The 15,563-nt window shown below is 47.3% G+C and overlaps 2 protein-coding genes across 4 annotated transcripts in view; one reads left to right on the top strand and one right to left on the bottom strand.

The window, feature by feature from the left end:
- The first annotated feature begins 1,210 nt into the window (after window positions 1-1,210).
- Window positions 1,211-13,885, top strand: LOC146337592 (uncharacterized). Of its 2 annotated transcripts, XR_014785010.1 has the most exons (5): window positions 1,418-1,817; window positions 8,246-8,323; window positions 9,420-9,648; window positions 10,536-11,012; window positions 13,683-13,884. XR_014785010.1 is itself a non-coding variant. In XM_084814945.1 (4 exons), exons 3-4 carry the CDS (start codon window positions 9,454-9,456, stop codon window positions 10,737-10,739), a joined length of 399 nt encoding a protein of 132 aa, XP_084671071.1. In that variant the 5' UTR covers window positions 1,211-1,817; window positions 8,246-8,323; window positions 9,420-9,453; the 3' UTR covers window positions 10,740-13,885. The 2 variants fall into 2 exon arrangements, 1 of the variants encoding a protein (XP_084671071.1); XM_084814945.1 differs by having other exon boundaries at window positions 1,211-1,817; window positions 10,536-13,885.
- The window catches only part of LOC146337591 (thymus-specific serine protease-like), a 28,775-nt gene continuing 24,570 nt past the window's right edge, over window positions 11,359-15,563 (bottom strand). The window contains exons 11-12 of one of the 2 annotated variants that reach the window (XM_084814944.1): window positions 13,361-13,506; window positions 11,359-11,592 (exon numbers count right to left, since the gene is read on the bottom strand). In XM_084814944.1, coding sequence (XP_084671070.1) covers window positions 11,530-11,592; window positions 13,361-13,506 — 209 coding nt within the window. In that variant the 3' untranslated portion in view covers window positions 11,359-11,529. Of the gene's footprint in view, window positions 11,593-13,204; window positions 13,507-15,563 lie in introns of those variants that run through there. The other variant, XM_084814943.1, reaches the window with a different exon arrangement.

The raw sequence follows: 15,563 nt of genomic DNA, 5'->3' as shown, positions 1-15,563 counted from the left end.
TATCTTGCCCTTACTTAGAATCAGGGTTGCCTCGCGTTCAGAATGCAGGCAAGAAATGCGCAAAGGGATCCGTTACTATTAGATGATGCGAAAACAAGGAAGCCCCCCAGTATGTAGTGTTTTTAATTTTGGAAAATTCATGTGGCCAGGTGAGAACATTTGCAGGCTTTCCAGGCCTGGGGGTGGGGAGCCCCCCCAAATTTTCTCTGCCCCCCTAAAGTTTTTTTTGCAAACAAGTAATGAAACATCAGCTTACAATTTTATCTTTAAAGGCCTGCAAACTAGCTGAACTGTCCCCCCCTCTTACTTCTTTGGTGCCACCCCCTAAACTTTTAGGCTGGCTACCAACCTGAGACTCAACTTTTTAGCTGGCTGCCAACTAGACTGAGTTTTCCTGGCTTAGCCAACATTTTGGCCTTTTGACCACAGGAGGATTTAAAGTCTGGATAACAATTTCTAAGCAGATTTGGCATTTATTTTCCTAATTTCTGTAAGGTAGTTATTATTTAAATAAGGGATAGCGTCCTGGGGTTTTCTGCAAATTTTCAACGGCACTGTCTTTATAATTATTGCTTTTAAAGAGGGATCCTATTGGAGACACTTTGCACATGGGCAGAGGCACTGTATCTTTTGGGGAGATGTATAAGCCAGTGTCACTCACAAGGGAAAGGCATTCAGCACATGCTCACACACAAAAACACACAATTAAGTTCTGGTCCCTCCGGACAGCACCAGGAAATATTATTTTAGCCAGTGTGGTTTCCTTGACCAGCTGCTGTCCTATCGGTCTCATTTTCTCCCAGGATTATTAATCATCCCTTGGCCTCCAGACCAACTCATAAGAGCCCTGCTGTATGGTAGAGCCGGCCCTGGAGGGTATAGAGTATCCTGAAAGAAGGCATGTCTGACCAGAACACTGAACAGCAGCATTCCATACTGCAACATTTTGTTGCAGGTCCTGCTTGTCTGGTAGAATTAGCTAGCAACCTGTCACAGCTTGTAATGACTAACAGCCACTGGCAGCCTTGCCCTCTATGAATTTGCCTAACCCTTTCAAAACGAAACAAAACACCCTCTGCTTAAGCCAGCAGCATCAGCACCTCCTGTGGCTGGGCATTCCTTTCAGATAATTACATGGACTGTAGGGGGATGAATTACTTCCTTTTCACACTGCTGGACCTGCTGCCAGCCCATCACATGGGGTGTCCCCACCCATATTCTTGTATGATGGGGGAGTGTTCTGCCCTCCCGCTGCCCTGTGCCCTGGTGGGACTTTCGGTTCTCTCTGGGGCAGAAAGAGGAAACAAGGGCGGGTGGGTGGATGTGTGAGGACTCTGTCACCTGCTCCACGTCTGAACTTTGAACTGACAGGCCAGCTGGCAGCCTCGGAGCTGGGCGTGTTTCTTCCAAGCCTTTCAGAGGCATTTGCTGTGGAATACAAGCAAGACAGCAGTTTTGAAGGTTCCCTGGACCAGTTGAGGAAGGAGTTTGGGAGGCTTTGGAGTAGCAGGTGGCTGCTTGGGTTTACCTGCTCAGGTGTAATACCCAACTGATTCCCCTTCCATCTTCTGGCGAAAGTGAGGGAGCTTCCACGTCTGTATTCCTTTCGCATCCACAGATAGGCCTGTGTCCATCCACGTCCTTTCTACAGACGCACAAGCCTTTCCCCCTGCTCTTTGCATCCTGGCTGCTTCCTGTTGACCTTAACGGCCTCTTCTGCCATCCCACCGTAAAGATACTTTGACAACCAACCATGAAGAGCTCTGTCAAATCACACTAGGACAGGGGCAAGACTTTGCGGAATTGAGGCTTGGAAGGTAAGTTCTGATGGAACAGGTTGTAACAACAAGCCCTGTAGCAGGCAAATAAATAGCCCTGTACGACAACAGCAAGTAATCCTACTCGACAAGCTTATTTTTAACTGTTTAATTTCCCCCTAAATGAAAACTCAGAATTATAGTTTGAAAAGGGTGCTTAGAATCCAAGGGTCACCTGGAGAGAAGGCACAACTGTATAACTAGGGCAGTTAGCATGGAATTGCCATACTTCGTTAACTCACTTTTTATGAGGCATCCACACAATGCCATCATCCAGTCATTGTCATCCTGTATTTTCCCCATAGTTCTTCCATTTTTTCTCAGGCTGCTTCCAAATGGAGGGCTCCTAGCACTAGCAATCAAAAGTCATCATGGATCTCTTCTACCTTTCCCTCCTTAAGAGATTTTTGTGGAAAGAAAAAAGACAGGAGAAGGGGTGGAAAACATGGGGCGGTGGGGTAACAAACAGCATGTGGCGATGTCTGGACCCCCATGTAAATTCCATGTTTGAGGCAGGGTGTTTGCAAGAGAAAAACCTTGTCTGGAAGCACCCCAAAAGTGCAGGAAACCTGACGTATGGAAGAATAATGCAATCTACACAGATGTACTTGGCCTTTGTGCTACTTTTGCATCTTTTAAAGAGATGGGATTTAACGTTCACAGTGATGTATTGGACAGGTGGATTTTATCATAGGTCAGCATATATTCACTATAACCTTTGCAGTGGGTGCCATATTATCACCCAATTTCTTTTTTTAAAATCTATATTTTAATTAGTGCTAAAACTCTCTTCTACCTATACTTCAAAGAACCCAAAATATCACTTAATGATGGGGACTGGAGGTTCCTAAAGCAAATTCCCATCACCCTTCTTAAACTATACTTCCCAGTACCCACTGAGACGCAGGACAGTTAAACTGCTATCAAACTGATATACATTTGTAGAATACGCCTTAGGGCTTACATCTATAGTGTAATACAGCCAGCATCAAGCCTGAAGGAGTGGGCCAGTAACTGACCAAATATTCAAAATTAGGTAGTCCAGCCAAGCAGCCCCCAAATAGGTATGTACAAGGGGAGACGCCTAATTAAGGCTCATGGAACTTTCATAACTGTGCACAAGAGGAAATGTCAGCCAATGCAGCTTTTCTCATTCTTGCGTGACAAACTACACATCTTGGAAATTCCCTCTTCTTCGAGACTATAGAGCTACAGGAACCCTTACCTCTTGTAGCATCTGCTCACCCTTCTGGCAAAAAGAAAGAGAAAAAAAGGGGGGAAGGGGGGAGAAATGCACCTGTCCTCAAGTTTTGATATTCTTAGAGTGACCAGGGATAGTGGCCCATCAGTTCAGGTAGGAGATCCTGATTAGCTGGGGCAGCGGGGGGTGTCCCCATTTTTGCTAACCCTGGACACTTGCAATGGAAATCGTCCAGGTAGGAGATTCTGTGAAGAATTACTTCAGGGGTGGGGAACCTCTTTCAACCAGAGAGCAAATTCAGTTTTGGAGACGTTCTCAGCTTTCGGGAGCTGCATTCAAGTGGTAGGCAGGGCAAAAGGGGGTGGGCCAAGATACAACCCCCCCCCCCGCCATATAGTAGCTGGAGAGAGGAAAGTGTCCCAGGGACCATAGGATTCCTCGGAAAAATCCTTCCAAGGTCAGAGACAGCACTCTGACTTTGGAAAAAGGAGTTGGAGATTTTTGTGCCCCACCCCTTCACAGTCAGTGTGAAAAGAACTGCCCTCCAAGGTCAAAAAAAGTGACCTTGGAGGAGGAGGAGGAGGGAAGGGGGTGTTCTGGTGGGTGGGGCGGAGACTGGAGAGGCCAGGATACAAGATACCCTGAGCTTCCTCCAGACTCTTCTCCCCCTCCAAAGCACCCTCGCTTAGATGGGCTGAAAAGGCAGTCTAGCAGGAATAACCAAAGATGGAGGACAGGGAGGTGATGATCGCCTTGGCTGCTCCTCCCGCCCTGCTGGCTTCATCCGGCAGGGTATAGGAACCTCGGAAGCCTCCAAGTTCAGAAACCTCTGAGCCATGAGAGCACAATCAATAGAATTGCACCCTAAAGCTCTTACTGCCAGAAACCTTTAAAACCACCAACTGGTTGTTGGGTGAATGGGATCTGGGGAACCCTGGAGGGCCAGTTTGAAACCCCCAGGAGGATCGAATTTGGCCCATGGGCCTGAAGTTGCCCACCCCTGCATAACGTGGAGGAATGCATCTAGATTTTAATACCCCAGCCCATTTTGACTATTCCTGCACTATGGCCAGCCCTGCCGTTAGGTAGAGTGAAGCCGCCGCCTCAGGCAGCAGCTTTTGGGTGTTATGAAAAGACAGCAAATATTGACTTTGTTGTAATTGTGTTTTTATTGCCAAGGATGTTTGTTTGTGGGATTTTCTCCCTCATGTATCAAAATAATGTGGCTAGCTTTGAGTTGTTGCTATTGTTCAGTCGTTAAGTCGTGTCCGACTCTTCGTGACCCCATGGACCAGAGCACGACAGGCCTTCCTGTCCTCCGCTGTCTCCCGGAGTGTGCTCAAGTTCATATTCATTGCATCGGTGATGCTATCTAGCCATCTCATCCTCTGCCATCCCCTTCTCCTTTTGCCTTCAGTCCTTCCCAGCATCAGGGTCTTTTCCAGTGACTTTTCTCTTCGCATTAGGTGGCAAAATATTTGAGCTTCAGCTTCAGTATCTGTCCTTCCAATGAGCACTCAGGGTTGTTTTCCTTTAGGATTGACTGATTTGACCTCCTTGCAGTCCAGGGGACTTGTAAGAGTCTTCTCCAGCACCACAGTTCGAAAGCATCCATTCTTCGGTGCTCAGCCTTCCTTATAGTCCAGCTCTCACAGCCATACATTGCTACTGGGAAAACCATAGCTTTGATTATACGAACCTTTGTCGGCAAGGTGATGTCTCTGCTTCTTACTATGCTGTCTAGGTTTGCCATGGCTTTCCTCCCAAGGAGCAAGCGTCTTTTAATTTCATGGCTACAGTCACCGTCTGTGGTGATCTGGGAGCCCAAGAAAATAAAATCTGTCACTGCTTCCATTTCTTCCCCTTCTATATGCCAGGAAGTGATGGGGCCAGATGCCATGATCTGAGTTTTTTTTAATGTTGAGTTTCAAACCAGCTTTTGCACTCTCCACTTTCACCCTCAACAAGAGGCTCTTTAGATCCTCTTGGCTTTCTGCCATTAGGGTGGTATTGTCTGCGTATCTGAGGTTGTTGAAAATTCTCCTGGCAGTCTTAATTCCGACCTGTGATTCATCCAACCTGGCGTTTCTCATGATGTACTCTACATATAAATTAAATAAGCAGGGCGATAATATACAGCCTTGTCATACTCCTTTCCCAATTTTGAACCAATCGGTTGTTCCATGTCTGGTTCTTACTGTTGCTTCTTGACCCTCATACAGGTTACTCAGGAGACAGGTAAGGTGGTCTGGTACTCCCATCTCTTTAAGAATTTGCCACAGTTTGTTGTGATCCACACAATCAAAGGCTTTAGCGTAGTCAATGAAGCAGAAATAGACGTTTTTCTGGAATTCTCTTGCTTTCTCCATGATCCAGCGAAAGTTGGCGATTTGATCTCTAGTTCCTCTGCCTCTTCGAAACCCAGCTTGTACTTCCGGTAGTTCTCGGTTCGCATACTGCTGAAGCCTAGCTTGTAGGATTTTGAGCATAACCTTGCTGGCATGTGAAATGAGCGCAATTGTGCAGTAGTTTGAACACTCTTTGGCATTGCCCTTCTTTGAAATTGGAATGTAAACTGACCTTTTCCAGTCTTGTGGCTGCTGTTGAGTGTTCCAAATTTGTTGGCATATTGAGTGCAGCACTTTAACAGCATCATCCTTTAGGATTTTAAATAGCTCAGCTGGAATACTGTCATCTCTGCTAGCTTTGTTGTTAGCAATGCTTCCTAAGGCCCACTTGACTTCACTCTCGAGGATGTCTGGCTCAAGTTCAGTGACCACACTCTCATAGCTATCAGGGACATTCAGATCTTTCCTGTATAGTTCTTCTGTGTATTCTTTCCACCTCTTCTTAATCTCATCTGCTTCTGTTAGGTCCCTGCCTTCTTTGTCCTTTATCATGCCCGTCTTTGCACAAAACGTTCCCTTGAGATCTCCGATTTTCTTGAAAAGATCTCTAGTCTTTCCCATTCTGTTGTTTTCCTCGATTTCTTTGCATTGTTCATTTAAGAAGGCCTTCTTGTCTCTCCTTGCTGTTCTCTGGAACTCTGCATTCAGTTGGATATATCTTCCCCTTTCTCCCTTGCTTTTCGCTTCCCTTCTTTCCTCAGCTACTTTTAAAGCCTCATCGGACAGCCACTTTACTTTCTTGCATTTCTTTTTCTTTGGGATGGATTTCGTTGCTGCCTCCTGAACAATGTTACGGACCTCCATCCATAGTTCCTCAGGCACTCTATCAGGTCTAATCCTTTAAATCTATTCGTCACCTCCACTGTATCTTCACAAGGCATATGATTTAGGTCATACCTGAATGGTTTAGTGGTTTTCCCTACGTTCTTCAATTTAAGCCGAAATTTTGCAAGAAGCAGCTCATGATCTGAGCCACAGTCAGCTCCAGGTCTTGTTTTTACTGACTGTATAGAGCTTCTCCATCTTTGGCTGCAAAGTACATAATCTGATTTCGATATTGACCATCTGGTGATGTCCATGTGTAGAGTCGTCTCTTGTGCTGTTGGAAAAGCGTGTTTGCTATGATCAGCGTGTTCTCTTCGCAAAACTGTTAGCCTTTGTCCTGCTTCCTTTTATACACCAAGGCCATGCTTGCCTGTTATCCCAGTGATTTCTTGACTTCCTACTTTAGCATTCCAATCCCCTATGACGAAGAGGACATCTTTTTGGGGGGTTAGTTCTAGAAGGTGTTGTAGGTCTTCATAGAACCGATCAACCTCAGCTTCTTCGGCATCAGTGGTTGGGGCATAGACTTGAATTACTGTGATGTTGAATGGTTTGCCTTGGATTCGTACCGAGATCATTCTATCGTTTTTGAGATTGTACCCCAGTACTGCTTTTCCCACCCTTTTGTTGACTATGAGTGCTACTCCATTTCTTCTGAGGGATTCTTGCCCACAGTAGTAGATATAATGGTCACCTGAATTAAATTCGCCCATGTTTGTCCATTTTAGTTTGCTGATTCCCCAGATGTCGATGTTCAATCTTGCCATCTCATGTTTGACCACCTCCAGCTTACCTTGATTCATTGATCTTACATTCCAGGTTCCTAAACAATATTGTTCTTTACAGCATCGGACTTTCTTTTCACCACCAGACACATCCACAGCTGAGTGCCCTTTCGGCTTTGGCCCAGCCGCTTCACTCTTTCTGGCGCTACTTGGAAATTCCCTCTGCTCTTCCCCAGTAGTATATTGGACACCTTCCGCCCTGAGGGGCTCATCTTCCGGCGTCATCTCTTTTAGCCTTGTGATACGTTCCATGGGGTTTTCTTGGCAAGAATACTGGAGTGGGTTGCCATTTCCTTCTCCAGTGGCCCACATTTTGTCAGAACTCTCCACCGTGACCTGTCCATTTTGGGTGGTCCTGCACAGCATAGCTTATGGCTTCACTGAGTTACGCAAGCCCCTTCGCCACAACAAGGCAGTGGTGCAAATGCAGGTAAGCATCCCAGGTTGACCCCAAAAGGACAGAAAGGTCTCAGGCTGCTAGAACAAAGGTTTTATCTATGGAAAGCCTAACACGTTTTGGCCTCTTTTCATTTTCAGGCCTTCTTCACGGGGTTATAGAAACGTCTGCAGAAATTCGTTTAACAAAATATCTCCAAGTTCCCAGTGAATTACAGCAGGAGATATTTTGTTGTAAGAATTTCTGCAAATGTTTTTATAACCTCCTGAAGAACATCTGAAAATAAAAAGAGGCTAAAACGCATTGGGCTTTCCATAAACAAAATCTTTGTTCTCGCATCCTGAGATGTCTCTCTTCTTTTTGGGTCGAGCTTTGGATACCAGGCTCCTTGACTTGTGGGGAAGCACCATCTGCTGCTTTGCCTGAGGCAGGAAAATGCTTTGGGCCAGCCCTGCCCTGCACTGAAGATCTTAAAAAAATGCTATTTCTGAAATCCAGTCTGACAGCATATACTACATCTTGGCTCACACCACGGTGCTCTAAAAGATTGGACAGTGGCACCTGCCAATAAATTTGATTTTCATAATAATAAAGGGCACAATCCTATGCAAGTTTAGACAGAGATCCTGGCTGGGGAATTCTGGGAGTTGTAGGTCTTTTCTCTGTCTAAACATGCATAGGATTGCGCCCTAAAGGGAAAAGAACTCCAATGTTGATAGGCTAGACACGCCTGGTGTATGAACTGTAACGCCCTCTGTTACTTGACAACGATGCAATGGCAACATATACAGTTCCTTTGTCTGCTTTCCCAGCTCAGAAATCCAGGCAGAGGTTTGCACAGTTAAACCTGGTGCCGTGTTGTGGAGACTACTTCTTTAGAAGCCCTTGAGGTAAGTGGATCTATGTTTTTAAATGTTTTTATTCTGTATGGGATAAATAGATGAATTAACTACAAGCACCCCTAATTCCCTTCATTAAGGATGATGGGAATATTGAAAGCTGGGAATTCATATACAGCTTGAATGCAGCAAATGCTGGACACACCAAACAGCCGAGACTTGAGACAGGTGGGAACGTAACAGCAAACAAAAAATGAAGCCTATAAGGCCCACAAATTACAGGAAAAGACTTCTCATGGAGGTGACATTTCCATCTCAACTGGCTACACCAGGGGTCCCCAACCTTTTTGGAGCTGAGGGCACGTTTGGGAATTTGAGAAGCTGCTGTGGGCGCCACCACAAAACGGATGTGGCGAGTCACATAATGGCTGCCATGGGGACCTGGCTAGTCAATGTGAGCTAAAGATGTGGGCGGGGGAGAGAAATAATGAAGCTAGAGGGTGGGAGAGAGAGGAAACAGCAAGACAAAGGGGTGGAGGGGACAGAAAGAGCCAAGCTAGAGATTAGAAAGGTAGAGAAAGAAGACTATCCTAACATTTTCCAAGGTTTTTATTTTAAAAGAATTTTTTTTGAAGGGGGCAGGGAGTGGAGAGCATTGTGGGCGCCGTTGGAGGTCCCCATGTGTGCCACACTGGGGAGCTCTGGTCTACACAGTACTTAGAATTGGGGGCAGCCAATCCCAGTCAGGGTTTCTGTTGGCCAATCCTGTTGGGGGTTGTCAGAATTCTGCCTTCTAACAGTCACCCTGGGTGGGTCCTTCCCTAGTTCCTTCATTAACAGCTCCTTCACGAAACATGTCCAGGAACGGCTGAATCTCTCATCAAGGATGGAGACCCACATCCCCACACCAAAAAGCTCCAAGGACTGTATGTGTACCAGAGAGCAGTGGAGGGCCTTAACTACAGCACTACTAATGCCCACTCCACACATAACAAAATTGCTACGTGGAAATTCGTGTGGCTTCCCTAAATCCTTAGGAAGTTGATGTGGGCTTGTTCCATGATATAAGATGCCTGCTAGAAGGCCCTGCGTGGTTTCCCCCTTGGAGCCAGGAGGAGCAAACTAACCAGACTCTCTTCATTTCTAGGGACAGTCTTGAACCAGGAGCAGAGTATCTCCCAATGGATGCCTGGCCCTGGTCCAATGATGAAGAGGACCCTCCCTTCAAAGGGCTGCCTGCCTTGCCTAAAGCATTTAGGAAGCTCAGCTTGTCTTCGTCTCCTCTACCTGGGAAGGAAGAGCAGGAAGTGGTCAAACCGCTTGAGGGGAGCTGCTCCAGCCTCCAAGACAAGATTACCTGGGTGCATGGCCAATTGGTGAGTCCCTCGGCATCATAAAAGGACTGGGGGTGGCAGGAGAGGCCTTAGGAGATCTTATTTTCTACAGTAGGGGTAGGCAACCTGGTGCAGTCCAGATGTTTTGGACTACAGCTCCCATCAACCCCAGCCAGCATGGCCAATGGTTGGGGATTATAGAAGTTGTTGTCCCAAAAAATCTGGGGGGCAACGAGTTGCCTACCCCTGAGCTACAGAGAAGTGTGTGTGTGTGTATTATATTACCAGATGCATATACATAAGTCACAGTAGTAATAAATGTTACTAGATGCAAAGCTTATGCAGTAAACAACAGTATAAACAAAGCAGCCGCAGACAGGGGCTGTGGCTCAGTGGTAGAGCACCCACTCTGCACACAGAAAGTCCTGGGTTCAATCCCCGGCATCTCCAGGTAGGGCTGGGAAAACTCCTGCCTGAAACTCTGGAGAGCCGCTGCTGGCCAGTGTCAGCAATACTGGGCTAGGTGGACCAAGGATCTGACTCAGTATCAGGCTTCCTATGTTCCTAAGTGGTTACGTCATTGTGGCTTCTTCCACCACCTCTCCTCTGGCCTTGATCCCCTGATGTACTGAGGCTTGTGGCCTTTGCTCCAGCAGCTGTATCACCCAGAGCCTGCCCAAAGGTCTCCTGCTCTCTAAAAATTACTCACCTGTGCCATCCCAACTGAGATGAAGACCAAGTCTATATACCCACATGTGTGCACTTTCGGACCCTTCCATTCTTGTTCAACCCTTGTTACCCACACGTATTGTTCAAATGTAGGTTGCAGGATTCTCCGGGTAGAGACCTGTCTGTTTTGCTTACGTTACCTGGTAAAGCACTGCAGAAATTGATAAGTAATGAACACAATTATTTTCTTCGCCATGCAGCTGAGATTGCGCCTGGCTGACCAGGCGCTTTTCAGTCAGCTCTACACCCTTGCGTTGGAGATCCAGGACCTGAAGGAGGTACACCAGGAGATGGAAAGCTTCTCTAAGGAGGAGCTCCTTGCAGATGAGCAAGGCCACCACGCACGAGAGATCAGCGCAACTACGCACCTGCACTCTGCAGCAGCGTTTGAACTGACCATCTAAAAATGGGGAAGCAGCATCCATCCTTAACCCATTATTACTCATTCACACATGCAAATCATTATCTGGTTGAAACTCCAGTCACGGAGTGCTCAACATGCATGTGTGAACCTGCCCTTACTTCCAAGAACAATCTAGAACTGGAGTGTAAGGAGGGATTGCCAAATTCTTGATCTACATAACCCCATCCTCACAATCCAGAGACAATAGGACAGCCCTAGATTATTGCAACAAAACCTCCCTTTGTCTGTGCAGCCATGATTAGACTTTAGTTCTGCATTTAACCTCTGCTTAAATTAGATATTTTCTGTTGCTTCCAGCAACCCTCCAAAGGGGAAGGTTGCTCAAGACCTCCACAAATGTCTTCCTGCCTTTAATTGTCAACTTTTTTGTACTGGCCTTGCTACAGTGTCTTTGACACACAGACTGACACAGGAAAAGTGAAGAGGAAAGCCTCACCATCCACATTTCTAAAGTCAGACTGGAGTTAACAGCAGAGGAGCAAGGCTACTTTAAAAAAAGAAGAAGTGACAAACCTATTCCTACCCCACCCACCTTCCACAAGTATATCTGGCTTCAGAGACTTGAGCATCACAGTAGCAACAAGGATGAATCAGCTGCATAAATAAAAAATCCCTGTATTTGGAAAGTAAAGTGTACAAAAATTAAGAAGGACAATGATTGTAGCAGAAGAGTGACGGAAAGATCTTTTGTGACGGTGGATCCAAGCAGGTTTTTCCAATGAGAGGCTCCAGTAGTACAGACCAATGAAATGTTTGTCCGATTTGGACACTCAGCTGTTTTGATGCATCTCTCTTGCTAATTCCAGCCACTTGCCAACCTGGGTGGAGATTTGCTGTGGAGAGGCAGGAAGAAAAGCAGGGTTGGCCACATAGTTTGCCGCAGTTACCAGAGGTATTCCCTTGGTCAGCACACTGTTAAACTGCTGCCTAAACCCTCCTTAACAGACCATTCCCCTCATTTATGTTACATGATTTGAAGACTGTCTTTACTATTGGTTTTTACTTACTGGGCCCAATTACTTCCCATCTTCCTTCCATCATGGAACTCAAAGAGGATGTTCACGGGGTTTGTAGGTGCCTCCCATTCAGGTACTGATGAGACCCAAACCTACGTAGCTTCAGCAATGCCTCTGTACCATCTGCCCAAAGATCATGCCCTGGGACACTTTTAGTCATCATTGATTTAATAGATTCCTAGCCTGCTTTTCAGGGTAAAAACACTCACAAAGCAGCTTAGAGCCTACTTTAAAATACAGAGTAAATAAGCCAGGAAACAACAAACAATATTCAATCCGTAGGCCATTAAAATAGCGAAGAAAGCCACAGCGGATACGCTTCACTTAAAAGCACAGTACCCCAAAACTAACCACATCCAAACTGGAATAAATCAAATCTTTAAACCCCTCCTAAAAGGCCAACAAAGAGGGGCCCGTGCACACTACCTGGAGGAGGGCATTCCAAAGAGATGTGGCCACCCCAGAGAAGGCCCTGTCCCTGGTATTCCCTAACCTCAAGGCTCTCAGCAGTGAAGCAGACAGCAGGGCTTCAGATGCTGATGTTAAAGCTCAGGCATGCTCATAGGTGCAGGTGGTCATTCAGATAACCTAGTCCCAAATAATTTAGGGCAGTAGCAGGGAACCTCTGGCCCTTGGCCTGTGGAGGTTCCCAATCCAGCCCGCCGAAGAACCTCCGTGGGCCTTCCCCTTGCCCTCCTCCACAAACGTCCTCCTCACCCACCCTCCCTTTCACTCAACCGAGTCCCTTCCCTACATGCACCACTCACTGCCCCAATCTGGACAGCGTGCAAAGGAGGTACCCGACTCAGCTGGCGCTTGGACCAAGGCGCTCCTCCAAGCACTGGACAACTCCCGTTGTGCGGAATGGAATCCAATCGGAATGGTGAGTGGCACACAAAGGAGGCACCAACTGAGCTGGTGCTTGGCAGAGCGTTTCCTCCAAGCACCAGCAGAGCCCCATCCCTTCATATGCCGCTCATCAACCTAATTGGCTGGCCACCTTGGCAGAGCATTTCCCCCAAGCGCTGGCTGAGTCACTTCCTTCATGCAGAGAAGCAGTGAGAATGGGAAAATAGACGGGGCATGGGCAGAGGATGTCAGAGGAAGGGCTCTGGGGCAGAGCCCTGCCGCCCCACGCACCCCTGGCATCATCCAGCCCGCTGGACTGGTCCCGAGTGTGGGTGGGTGTGCATGCGACAATCCTGCTTGAAGGCTTCAGCTACAAAAGGTTCTTAAAATATTCCCAAGGAATTTCTGGCAGTGTTTACCATTTCCTCTCATAATTGCTCTGGTTTTGAAACTGCTAAAATGAAAGAGTAGTGGGTATGTGGCTTATTTACTGAGCTATGCCGAATAAATACAACCTCCATGTTCAGAGGCGGTAAGCCCCCGAATACCAGATGCTACAGACAAGCAACAAGAGCGAAGCCAGGGATCAAATGCCAGAGTAAACAGACCAAGACGTTAACTGGGCACTGGGAAATGGGGCGTCCCAAAGAAGGGCCTTCTGTAATCTACCCTAATTCTTTCCCCTGTTGCCTCCAGCTCCAAACCCTTCTGGTCGGCCCTCCTTCCCCGTTCTCACCTGTCGGGCCTGGACAAGGGGCGAGGGGTCGGAGGGTCTGGATGGCAACATGTCAGCACAGTGGGCCGTGCCACGGATTAGAATGGCCAGCTCGGCAAGCGACTGGTTCTGGAGGACACTTAGCACGTGCCAAGGATCGATGTCACCTGGGGAGAGGAAAGAGATTTAAAAAGGGAGAGGAAGCAGAACAATGAGCAATTCTGATTCAACAGGAGTCTCAGAACAGAAGGACTAGCACAGCCTTCCACAACCTGGCGCCCTCCAGAGGTGTTGGACTGCAGCTCCCACCCACCCCCAGCATGCTGGCTGGGGATGATGGGAGCTGCAGTTCAACACATCTGGAGGGTGCCAAGTTATGGAACATTGGTCTAATGTTGGTGTACTCCCAGGCATTTAATGGCATATAATGGAGAACTTATGTCAGCTGTCTTAAACAGGTCTCTTACTGAAACTATTTTTAGCTGTGAAATTGTTTTAAATTTTGTACATTAAAATTTTTTAGACTATGTTTTATCATAGTTATGTAATGTTGTTGTTTGTATTTTTTGTTGAATTGCTGTGAACCGACCAGAGAGCTTTGGCCATTGGGTGGTATAGGCATGGTCATGGTGGTGGTGGTAACAACAACAACAACAACAACAGAGAAGGAGAGGGTTGCCAAAATTCAAGCTTCTGAGCTGGATTCTAGTTCCCAAACATGCCCCTAAAATAGGTAAAATAATTAACGTAAGGCTCCCAAGTGACTGGATTCCTGCACTGAGCAGGGGGTTGGACTCAATGGTCTTGTAGGCCCCCTTCCAACCCTACTATTCTATGATTCTATATTCTATGGATCTCTGCTAGCACATGAGAGCGACCTCTGGATGCTACACAAAACGGCATCAGCTGAGAGCACAAGCGATTTGACCATTTGATCGGTGGGGCTTCCCGTAGGATCCGCAGCCCCTCTTAGCAGCTACTTATTCTCTGAAGAGAAACTTCCAGAACCGTGCCATCCCATGGGCCAACACTGCTCTCTTTTCCAAATTCTTGTTGGTCCTGTGGCTGTGTCCCCTGCTGTCTTCTTACTGCTGCTAAATAAGAAATGCATTGACCCATTTTTGCAGATGCACAGGCCCACATCCTGATGGGAAGAATTCTCAGTGTGTCACAGTTCCTGGTCCTCATGGCTGCAAAGGCAGGCTTGAAAGAGTGGGCAACGCCTAGGGGAATCTCGGAAGCAGGGTGGGAAAGAGGGAGAAGGACCAACTAGGGCTACACTAGTGGCAGAGGCTGTCCCCACACCCAAATTGCAGAACAGAAAATGAATGCAAGCACGAAAGAACATAAGAGCCCTGCTGGACCAGACCAAGGGTCCATCTAGTCCAGCATTCTGTTCACAGAGTGGCCAACCAGCTGTCCATGGGAAACCCACAAGCAGGATAGGAGCGCAACAGCACCCTCCTGCCCAGGTTCCACAGCAACTGGTGTACACAGGCAACCTGCCTCTGATACTGGAGGGAGGATGTAGGCATCAGGACTAGTGACCATGGATAGCCTTCTCCTTCAGGAATTTGTCTAACCCCCTTTTAAAGCCATCCAAATAAGCGGCCATCACTATGTCTTGTGGTAGCGAATTCCATAGTTTGACTCTGCGCTGTGTGGAGAAGTCCTTCCTTCTATCTGTCCTGGATCTCCCACCAATCAGCATCATGGGATGACCCCATGGTAGGGATGTCAGAGAATTCCGCGACGGATCTCGGTGGGGCCGAATGCCAGTGCATTTGGCCCCCCGAAATCCATCATGGAACGGCCTGCCACACCCCCCACGGATCCCCCCCAGGACAAGACTTACCTGGGGCGGATGTTTTGGACGGTGGAGGCTCCAGCAGCAGCTTTGGTGGTGGCGGCGGCTGGTCTTCTGACCAGCCGCCGCTGCCATTTGCAGTCTGTGTCTTTTTTCCCCCCCCATAGACGTGATAGGCTACATAAAGACTTACGTAGCCTATCACGTCTGAGTTAAAAAAACAAAATGCGTACGCAAATGGCGGCGGCTACGGCCGCCGCCATTTGCGTTCCTTATTTTTCTTCGTCTTAGTCTACGTCAATATTTATGTAGACTAAGACGAAGAAAAATAAGGAATGCAAATGGTGGCGGCTACGCACATTTTGCGTACACGTTTTGTTTTTGTTTTACCCAGAGCCCTCCGCGGCCGGAAATCCG

This window comes from Heloderma suspectum, chromosome 10 (genome assembly GCF_057233095.1).
Source record: "Heloderma suspectum isolate Gila_16-S chromosome 10, 16-S_ref, whole genome shotgun sequence".
Lineage (NCBI taxonomy): Eukaryota > Metazoa > Chordata > Lepidosauria > Squamata > Helodermatidae > Heloderma > Heloderma suspectum.
The sequence above is the reverse complement of the archived record's forward strand: the minus strand, read 5'-3'. Positions and strand labels throughout refer to the sequence as shown.